The 11,451-nt window shown below is 39.3% G+C and overlaps 1 protein-coding gene across 7 annotated transcripts in view; it reads left to right on the plus strand.

Moving 5' to 3' along the window:
• LOC128020053 (R3H domain-containing protein 1) overlaps nt 1–6,932 on the plus strand; it is a 35,517-nt gene extending 28,585 nt beyond the window's left edge. For all 7 annotated transcript variants that reach the window (XM_052606584.1, XM_052606590.1, XM_052606586.1 and 4 more), the window contains 8 exons: nt 2,963–3,093; nt 3,192–3,274; nt 3,702–3,790; nt 4,753–4,907; nt 5,662–5,803; nt 5,875–5,957; nt 6,113–6,184; nt 6,309–6,932. In XM_052606584.1, coding sequence (XP_052462544.1) covers nt 2,963–3,093; nt 3,192–3,274; nt 3,702–3,790; nt 4,753–4,907; nt 5,662–5,803; nt 5,875–5,957; nt 6,113–6,184; nt 6,309–6,311 — 758 coding nt within the window. In that variant the 3' untranslated portion in view covers nt 6,312–6,932. The remainder of the gene's footprint in view (nt 1–2,962; nt 3,094–3,191; nt 3,275–3,701; nt 3,791–4,752; nt 4,908–5,661; nt 5,804–5,874; nt 5,958–6,112; nt 6,185–6,308) is intronic.
• Nucleotides 6,933–11,451: the final 4,519 nt, after the last annotated feature.

Raw genomic sequence — 11,451 nt, forward strand, 5'->3', positions numbered from 1 at the left:
TTAATTTCATCGAGTGTAAACGTTTGGTACTGAAGCCATATTAAGTCTCACTGAAAGCCCGTTATTTTTATGAAATCATCTTCAAATTCGGAACACGGTTTTGATTTTCTTTGAGTTTGAGTAAAGCATGTTTTGGAAAATAATATAATCATATAAAAAATGTAATTGAATTTTTGTGCATTTTCATAATAAACCTTTTTCACTTCAGCAATAATCTGTCAAGTGTCTTCTTTAGAAAGAGACCGAACTCAAGTCTGCGCTCCAAAGCGTTCAAGATTTACCAAAGTTTAAGTTAGAAATGTAATATGTACAATTTGTACAGAAAAACATAAAGGGTAATAAATGGATCATAGCTATTACATAAATATAATTCAGTACCATAAAATTTATTAAAAATAAAATATAGCAGATTCATTAAATTTAAATAAAAAAAGTTTCCACAGTCCTGTGCATTTGTCGTTTGGTTGTTTTCTCCTGTGCTGCACACACACACACACACACACACACACACACGAGTGATTGTTCAGGAAATGAGGCAGCACCGCAGGGACAGGAGATCCCAGCTCGGAGCTCATTACAGCGACGCAGGCGTTTGGCTCTTTAACACACAATGCAGGTTTTGTTTTGGCCGTATTGTTCCCTTCTGCGACCTGCGTGCAGTGACAGATGTTTGACTGCATTGAATTGAAGAAGCTTTTCATGAAGCAGTGAATATCTCCAAGTGAAGACGATGCTGAGGGCAGACGCTGGTGTTTGTGCTCAGAGCGGCTGGATGCGGGGCCGAGGCACTGTCTGAGACACCCTACGATTCTCACAGTGAACCGGTCTCTTTTCCAGCCCCTCACTCCTCCCTCAACACTCGTCTGCAGGATCACGCTGCGCTCCAGTCCGGCTGTGAGTCACACGACATTAAGCCTTCAATGACTGCCATTTGAATAATATGTTGAACTCTTTTTCTCTTTCTGGGTCAGTTACTGCCAGATTGTGCTGTCTTAAGTACTTGTTTTTAAAAAAGTCTCTTCTGCTCAGCAAAGCTGCATTTATTTGATCAAAATCATTTTAAAAACAGTGAAATATTATTCTAAAGTAAATCAGCTGTTCTCTGTGTGAATCTGTGTTAAAGTGTAATGTATTTCTGTGATGCTCCGCTGTATTTTCAGCATCATTCCTCCAGTCTTCAGTGTCACATGATCTTCAGAAATCAGAATAATATGATGATTTACTGCTCAAGAAACATGAAGATTATTATCAGTGTTGAACCAAGTTGTGCTGCTCAATATTTCTGTGGAAACTGTGATGCGTTTTATTTTTCAGGATTCACAGATGAACAGAAAGTTCAAAATAACAACATTTATCTGAAATATAAATCTTTTGTTACATTATAATCGTCTTTACTGTCACTTTTGATCAATTTAATGCGTCCTTTATGAATAAAAGTTTATATATAATTTTTTAAAAATCTAACTGTCCCCCCAAACTTTTGAATTGTAGAGTATCACAGTAAATTTTTTTTCGAATATTATTGTTTTTACTGTATTTTTGATCAAATAAATATTGGTAAACAGAGACTTATCTAAAAATGTTTCATTTATTAAATAATCATGTGGTAATATCTGTTTGTATAATATGGTAAATAAAAGCTGCTTGTCTTTCACTCAAAAATCACAATCACATCATTCATCTCCAACAAATCTGTGTGAAACAGCTTCATGAAACTGAAGTCTCTACACACTTCAGATGAGATCCCATCTCTGCTGGGTTTAATGTAATGAGAGCTCATTTCTAATTAAAATATGTAAAAACCTATGTGAAAAACGTGTATTTCTACATTTTATTTTCATCTTAAAGGAACATGTTGGAATAAAGCGGTGTGTAGATATTTGCCCAACAGTGAAACCCTTCAGATGATCCTGACTCCGGTGTAAAGCACTTTCTCCTGTTCTCTGCTCGCTCAGCTGGACTGATAATATGACATTCCCATCATGCTCTGCTCCTCAGTGGAGGTGAGAGAACGGAGTTAAAAATAGCGTGCCTTCACCGTCTCTTCGCCGCGGGCCGTCCGCTTCCTTTGTCCCACTTCTGTGCTCATCTGGGTTAAATTGATTGCTGTCCCTTTGGCCCGAAGCCAGCAGAGATGGAGACCTCCCACAGAGCAGCTCCTCCGTGGAGAGCGTCTCTATAACCTTGACACCGATGTAGATCACTCTGCTCATAACGGCCTGCCTGCACCTGTGTGGAGATGAGCAGCTGTTCTTACACTGACACGCAGACATCGCTGCCATCACATGAGCTGCTGTCCTTCCAGAAGTGTGTGTGTTCAGATGACGAGAGGCAGGTTTAACACCGCTGCTTTACTCAGATCAGCAGTGATCTAAAGCGTTCAGGAAGGGTTTCATTCGCTCTAAGTGATCAGATAAATCTGCAAATGTGCCTCAGATCGGTATATTTTTCAAATAAAACCACATTGTATCTGATCAGCAAGTTCTCCGTGAGTTAATGTGTAGACATTGTCAAAGTTTTGAATGTTACCATGTTATTACTGCATTTACACCCTTTTTTGTAGAAACAATGTGAATAAATGTAGATCTTAAAATTTTTGAAATTATACATGAACCAAAAAAAAACCCTAAAAACTATGATGCAAAATATATTTATATTTTTTTCAGTGTCGATTGGAAATTTTGTTGGAATATATCATTGTATGAAATTTATAGGAACATATAATGTGAGAATTACCAGAATATTAACCCTATTGGAATAAAATATAAAAATGTAAGATGTAATAAAAAAATGTAAGTGAGGGTCTTAGAGCATCCACCCAGTTAAACTCTCAGTGAAAACTGTGTGTAATGTGTAATGAGGGTAAACGGCTTCTTGTTGATTGACAGTAAAGGCTTCATTGGGTTTAGTTTGACGTGTTGTTGTTCTCATGTCTCTGTGTATCTGTGTGTGTGTTCCTCAGGGTACCAGACTGTGATGCCAAGCCAGCAGCAGAGCCACCAGAACATGATCCAGACCCAGACCCAGCACAGCAGTGTGGGGCATCAGCTGCAAGGCATGATGGTCCAGTATCCTCCAGCGCCAGCTTATCAGGTGAGCGCCGCATCCAGCAGAGGAAGGTGTGAGGGATCTACAGCAGTTTAACCTCTGTGTGATGTGTGTGTGTGTGTGTGTGTGTGTGTGTGTGTCAGGCGTCTGTGCCTCAGCAGACGTATCAGCAGCCCGTCCAGGTGTATTACAGCATCCTTCCTCCCAACCAGCAGAACACCGGCAGGTACACACACACACACGCACACACACACACTCATACACTCACACACACACACACACGCACACACACACACACACACACACTCACACACTCATACACACACACGCACACACACACAAACACACGCGCATACACACAGACACACCTATACATAAAAAACACTCAGCTATACACACACACACACAGAAGAGCAAACCCCAGCACTGATTTGATTTGCAAGCTTTCATTATAATTTTTTGGTTATTTTGGTTATATAATTTTTTTTATTTTTTTGATTTTTATCATTACTAATAATATTAATAAGTATTATTTTTTTAGCCATATTGATATATAATCACAAAAGTTTGGCCAAATAGTTCATCATAAAGCAGAGTGAATCCTGAAGATCTGGTGTGTGTGTGTGTGTGTGTGTGTGTGTGTGTGTGTTCAGCTCCTCCGTGGGGCTCCTGTCTCCTCCAGGAGCGCAGCAGATGTCCTACCACCGCACCTCGCCCCCCTCCGGCTCGCAACACTGCTCAGGTACAGACCAGACGCTCTTCTGACAGATGCATGATGGGAAATATCACTCAAACACTCCTCTAAAGCAGCTCTGCAGAAGACAACATTGTTCAGATCAATCCAGGGTTATTTTATAGTGTTTATTCATATTTTAACGTTTTCATTAGCATGTTTGTTTTAGTACTTCTGTCTATTGTTTTGATTAATTTATATTTCAGTGTTCGTTTTATTACACTGTCAAGCAAAATTAAAATGAGAAACTATCTGAAATTAAAGTAATGATGTTTTTTTTAATGGATTAATTTGTAAGACTTGACAGCACGGTCAGTCCTCTAGTGTCAGTCATCAGAGCTCGCTGAGGATCGGTGTGTGTGATCGAAGCCTTCCTGACACACACACACGCATGTTCCTCGTTCTGATCTCCGCTCCGTGTGTGTGTCAGGATGTAGTGACCTTCAGGCTGGTGTGGTTTCCTGCGAGGCAGATCGGTGCTAATTGAAATGACACTCTCTGCTCCCAGCGATCTCATTACTGAACAGACATGGCTGGTAATTAAAAAGTGATTCCTGGCTGCTTTGTTCTTCTCTTAAAGAAGGCCTTCACGGCTCCTGTCCTTCTCATCTGCAGCTGATGTGTCCTCCATTAATGTGAATGGCTTCTCACTGATCGCTCGTCTTTCATAACTAATTAAAAGAGGAGGCTAGAAGGGCTCCTCAAATACTCAAATTAGATTCTGTTCCCCTTCTCCAGCGTCTTGTGGTTTAATTTGATCGGAGGATTAAGCTGCGAGAGAAAGAACGTCCTTGATTCAGTGCTGGATTTGGTTAAATCATTATATCTGTGTCTACACACATCAGTCTTCTTTATATTCTCTCTTGTTTTTTTGTGTGTGTGTGTGCGTCTGTGTGCGTGCGTGCGTGTGTGCGTGCATGCGTGCGTGCTTGTGTGTGTGTGTGCGTGCATGCGTGCGTGTGTGTGTGCAGGAGCTCCGCCCCCGGCCGCAGGCTCCATGGTGATGATGCACCTGGCGTTACCTCCGTCTCATCCGGCGCTGCAGTGGAAACACAACAGATGCTACAGCTCCAGTCACTCTCACTCACAGAAGCCCAGCGATGTCTGCGGTCTGGAGCCGTCACCAGTGAGAACACTCCAGACCACCTTCATTTCTCCATTTCAGTGTAAAACAGTTTCAGTGTGCTCACTTAGAGATAGTTCACCCAAAAATACAAATTAGCCCATGATGTACTCAGCCTCAGGGAATCCTAGATGTGTCTGACATTATTGTTTCTGACGAATAGAGTCGGACGAATACTTTTATGTTAGAGGAATAGTTCACATAAAATTAACATTAGCTGAAAATGTGTTTTGTGTTTGTTTCTTCATCAGGTTTGTAGAAATGTAGCACTGCATCAGTGTCTCATCAATGGATGCTCTGCAGTGAATGGGTGCCGTCAGAATGAGAGTCTGATAAAAACATCCCAATAATCCACAGCACTCCAGTCCATCAGTGAACATCTGGAGAAGACACAAGATGAAACACATCCAGCATTAAGATGATTTTAACTCAAACACATAGAGTCTATAATCCAGAATAACACTTCCTCCAGTGAAAAAGTGTTCTGGTCTGAATCAGGAGAGAAATCTGCACAGATCAAGCAGCGTTTAAACAGATCTAAACTAATCTGTGAGAGACAACAGCAGATGCACGTCTTCACTGGAGGAAGTGTTATTATGATTATAGACTCTCATTCTGACGGCACCCATTCACTGCAGAGCATCCATTGATGAGACACTGATGCAGTGCTACATTTCTACAAACCTGATGAAGAAACACTCACCCTGATCTGTGATGACCTGAAGCTTCATCGAGGTGTTTGACGGTTTGTTCACAGAGCAGTCCTCAGCTGGGAAGCTCGTCCTCACCGACTCAGTCTCACACACAGACACACCTCAGCAACGTAATGAACATCCGTCCCAGTCTCAACACTGTTCCCATCATGCCTCACTTCTCCAGATCCTTGGTGTCAGCACAAGGTGAGTGCTCTGGTCCTGTCTGGTGTTGATTAGGGTGTTGAGGTCATCTTGAGGATGTGTTGTTGTGTCAGGTGACCTGCGCTGCCCTCTGCTGGGACACACGCTTCAGATCCACCCCCCCTTACTTCAAGCCCCGCCCATGGTGTCCAGTCAGGTGAGCCCACCAATCACATTCCAGATCTCATTAATATGCTAATTCATAATGCCATTATTAGCCATTAATGTGTGTGTGTGTGTGTGCGCGTGTGTGTGTGTCTGTGTGTGTGTGTATGTGTATGTGTATGTGTGTGTGTGTGTGTGTGTGTGTAGGCTCCGGCGGGGGTCCGGCCCGTGGGTCGAGGCAGGAGGACTCCGAGGAGAGCGCTGTCTTCAGATCTCAGTGTAGGTTTCCATACAGCTATCTCTGCTCCTCCAGATCCACTGTTCCTGCATCTTGAAGTGTCCCATATGATCAGTGATGGTGTGTGTGTGTGTGTGTGTGTGTGTGTGTGTGTGTCTCCTGCAGTGACACCCGTCCAGTCACACACTCTCCTGACCCGCGGCAGAACCACTGACCGATGACTGGATCATCTCAACATACAGCCAGAACTGTGCTCTTCTTGATTTCTGAATCTCTGTTTATTGGTTCGTTAGTTTTTTATTTGAATGATCTGGTGTTCAACACTTTCTCCGGTGGGTTTCACGTGTGTATTGGGTCTCGTTCTCCTCCGTGTGACGGTCGAAGCAACACACACAAACACGCTTCTCTGTCTCACGACAAACACAACCTGCTTTTTGTGAATAATTTATAATTCAGTGGATTCTGTTTCCTCAGTGAACTGTGGGAATAGCGACAGCATTTGGTTGTTTTTGTTAATGTCTTTGTCTCATGTTTTTAATACGTTCACTCACGTCAAGTCAGTTCTTGTTTTTTGGGGGTCTTCTAATATTATATTCCTACTGGGAAAAATAAAAAGAGAAAAAACGATAAAAAGAACAACAGTTTGCACATTTATACAAACTCATATATATAATATAAATCTATTTTTTCTTTTAGAGATGTGTGTGCAGGTCTGAAAGGCTGTTCAGTGTTTACTGGTGCAAATCCATTTTTATTTCAGTTTGAGAACCAATAAATGTTTACACCAAATGATCTGCTTTATGAAGCAGTGACGTCCTTCAGCTTCCTCATGTGTGAATGCGTCCGGTCTCTGTCATCCATCACGCTTTATTTTTCAGCGAGGAGCTTCCTCTGATCTCCGGCGATGGACGTGTCGTTCGTCTCAATTCTGCTCTTATTGGCTCGTTTGTCTGCTGCATTAACCTGCCGTTCACCTCATCCGTCCAAACGCCCCACGGTTCCTCTCCATTCTTCTGGGTGTTTCCTCCATCAGTAAGCTCACAGTAATTCAGCAGAAGAGCGATCCCTCAGCCGCTGGAGCTCGTATTGAGCTGCGGGGATCTATAACGGATGGCTTTATCTTCATATGTAAGGGTGTGAGTCGGCTCTGTGCCAGCCAGATTATTAACGTCTAATTAAATCATCATCTGGAGAGAGACGGCGAGGACGAGGTCGCCTCAAGAAATCTCTCTCGCCGTCGAGCTTCTGTTTATTCAGCAGCACTGATGTTCTCTTCCTCACTGTGTGTGTGTGTGTGTGTGTGTGTGTGCGTGTGTGTTCTGTTCTGTCTGAAAACACTGATGTTACAGCTCGGACCGATCTCATCATATAAACACATGCTCAGCACCAGAACATGATGCTTTCATTGTAAATATAGCAAAGCTTCTCATTTTCTCATTATTAAAATATTTATTTTGCTAATTTTAGTGTTGTTTCAGTATTAATGATAACCATGGATCATCTAATATAATTTATCTTGCATTACTGATGGGAGATTTTCTTCTAATCAACATGACTATCCTCAATATTTTCTCCTCTTTGGTAAAGTCTTGAAAACATCGTAGATTTTTCTTCTTCTTCTTTTGATATTAAAGTAAATTAAAAACCTAAAATAATCTGCTGTCTTCTGTTTACTATTATAGACGTTCATACAACTAATTAATAATTAGTAATAAGAAGAGATGAGTCTGGATGTGAATGATGAATTACTGAGGATCTAATATCTGTGGTCAAGTCATTGAGGTATAAATCACACAATTTCTCCTTAAATATGATTCAGGAGTTCAATCCAGATTTCACTCAAAGCTTACACATAATTATAATCTAAAACAATGAAATGAGTTTCACTTGTTTGCTATGAAGCACACAGAGAACCTTTGGTCGGATTTATTTCATGATCTGATCTAATTTTGACTTTGTTTTTAAGAGGTTTTCTTTGGATTGTTTTACTAATGTTACTCAAAAGAGAATATAGGAAAATAACTGACTTGATTTAAATTAAAAGTAAAAAAACTTTAGTTGTGTTTCCTGCTAGCTAAATTTCACGTGAACAAAAATCTGGCTCTAAATCTCTCTTTTCTTTATTCAGAGTTGATGTAGTCGAGTATATGGAAACTATATAAAGTACGGTTCACACTAGAGCAGTCAAAACTGCATCGCGAAGCCGCTCGAAGCCCCGATCTGAGTTGAGTGATTCGCGATTCACTGTCCGATTCTGGCGAATCATTTTGCACGCAATGGTTCCACCAGTGCTTTAAGTGGCCCAAAAGAGTTGCTGCTACTCTAATATAGCCATTTTTTTTTTTTTGATGACTCCCCTCATCCCCTGAGGTAACAACAACTATATTGAAGGGGTTTTATATACAGCAGTCAACAGGTGACCATAATAATAAATCATTTTATTAGTTTGTGGATTTGCTTGAGCCAGAAAGAACTACTGAACGTAAATAAAATGTGCAAAAGGATTTTGAAAAAATACCATTAGAAAGCGCTACTGCATTACTGCCTTCAAACTTCCAAACTGACTCAAATGATTCGCGAATCTGCTTTGAACTCCCGAACTGATTCAAATGATTCCCGATCCCCAAACTGACAAATAGGGGACCGCAATTAGGTTCCGAACGTCCGCTTAGTATTGTAGCTGTAATCTGTTAATGTAATGTAAACTGTAATTAAATTATTTTGCATTTGAATATTTTCACACATATATATTTAAAATATGAGACACCAATGTTTCTGGAGTTGAAGACACAGAATATTACACAAGCTTATTCCATAACTGTTTTATTTCCTATTTTGGTTTATGTAAATGATTAATGATTTATTTATTTATTTTATTTTATTTTTAGATTAACTGCCTTTTTTCCAAGAAATTGTTAGATGCCAATGTTTCCTGTCATAGCTATGCAAAGATTTGATTTCAAAAACAGTATCATAGCTATTAAACTATATCTTATGATTTTAAATCTGTATTTAACCTAAAAAAGATTGCAAAGTAAAAAGTGCTGCCAAAGTCCTATTTTGAGGTGGTTGTACGTTACAATCTTAATTCAAGTGAAGAAGGATTCTGAAATCTGAGAGTAATCAGTGTTGAGTACCACTGTATCATTAACCCTGCCTGCTTTAAATGATTCAAAATAATCACAATTAAAAAAAAAAAACAATAGAAATTTAGAAAAGTAATGTAATAATAATAAAAAAGTAATCAAATGTAATCAGTTACATTACTCAAAGTCACTTGAAACAGTGACACTACATATTACATTTTAAATAAGGTAATTTGTAATTTGTAACCTATAAAATTTCCAAAGTAACCTTCCCAACACTGGACCTGACACCTTACAACTCACAAGAAGATAGTTGACAAAATCTAACTCTATATTAATCAACTAATATAAACTCATATTGGATTTTAGAGGGTATTTTTGCCTAAAACAAAATAATAATAATAACAGTAATAATAACAGATTGCAAAAAAAAAAAAAGTTTTGATTTGCAGATTAATATTATTATAATATTTTTTTACTATATGGATTTGAATACATTGTAAAATAAAGTTAATGTTAAATTAATAATTTTCATTTCTGTAAAAAGAAAATGTCATTAAATCAGGAGTCTGTTTTCAGCATTAAAACATCAAAATCATGATGCCTTTCAATAATATAATTGAACATAGCTACAATTAGGTTTATACATGAATGAAGAAAATATGTTTGCATCAGGAGCTCTACTAGAATGTTATAGAGTGAATGCCAAGGAAAACATGAAGAAAAGAAAGTGACAAATAACACAGGTAAGACAAATAAATTAATTATTTTAATTTACGTATTAAACTGTTTATTTGTGCTATATAAATAAACTTGTATTGTATAAACTGTTGGTAAGCCGACAAGAAAAGTTATTTAGGAAATAAATTATTTTAGTTATTGCATTTAAGACTGCTATACTACATAGAGCTCTAATAAAAAAGTAATATAGCCACACAATATAGTTTTTTTTTTTTTTAGGTTAGAAGACAATGGGAAGAAATGCCATCGACTAACCACAGCTGGCAACCAGAGACACGCGGACACACCGTCCACCAAAACACACACACACACAATAATAAACGTCTTTTGCTTCAGTAGCATGCGTTTCATGCTTACAGTGTGTCTGTTGTCTTTGATTAGTTTAAAAGTACAATAAAATGACATTTAGAGGATTTACAGCAAAAGTCCCCTAAACGTCCCGAATGTCCGCTGCACGTCCTGTAAACGTCCCCATGAATGTCCGCTCGACGTCAAGAGGACCCTACACGCTGACGTCTGGGGGACATTCGCAGAGGCCATTTAGGGGGCGTCCTGGGGACCAGGGCCATGCACAGACCTTTTGAGGGGCATGTGCTGAAAATGACAAAGGGCACCCCCCACCCTTTTTTTTATATCAAGATTATTTAGTAAGCCTGCATAAAAAGAAGAAATTGTCACATCTTCATGACAAATTCAATAACACAAAATAATAGTCTCAAAAGCTTTAGATTTATTCACGATTAATAACAACCATAACAATATATTAGATAATTAGATAATATAGATAAACAGTTTGTTGTATTTTGGATATTTATTTATAACAATTATAAATATTATTTATATATTTATTATATAACAAGATATTTATTTACCCTTCGCAAAACTTTGTTCAGCTCATCTACTGTGGGGCTGCTGTGGAACTTCAGTTGATTCAATGAATATAGAGGGGGCGGAGTTATCATCTTACTGACAGCTTGAGGATCAGATTTACACAAGCTCGTTTTAAGAACTTTAATTTGCTAAATATTTGTAAAACAGACAGACAGACATAAAGGGTGACCAATAGCATTGATAAAAACCAATTAAAGGGCACTTCGGAGTGTAAGGGCAAAAAGGGCATGTGCTATGCACAGGTTTAGCCCTACCTGTGCACGTGCCTGCTGGGGACCTTTTTTTTTTGTTAGCTGGGTCGCTTTGAACTCCCGAACTGACTCAAATGATTCGCGAACCCGCTCCGAACTACCGAACTGACTCAAATGATTCGCGATCCTCAAACTGGTTCAAATGATACTCCGAACTAGGAAGAATTAGGAAGCGTGCAGGGCACTCTGAAAAGCTGCAGCGCAGGCAAAGGATTAAAACCTCTATTAAAACAGATGTCCAAATGAATGTACCTGTACGCTAAAAGCACGTTCTGGGCGCACGGAGAGGTGGCGGTACGCTCAAGAGCGAATGGCTCTTCTGATCTGGTTTTTGCTAGT

This window comes from Carassius gibelio, chromosome A9 (assembly GCF_023724105.1).
Source record: "Carassius gibelio isolate Cgi1373 ecotype wild population from Czech Republic chromosome A9, carGib1.2-hapl.c, whole genome shotgun sequence".
Taxonomy (NCBI): domain Eukaryota; kingdom Metazoa; phylum Chordata; class Actinopteri; order Cypriniformes; family Cyprinidae; genus Carassius; species Carassius gibelio.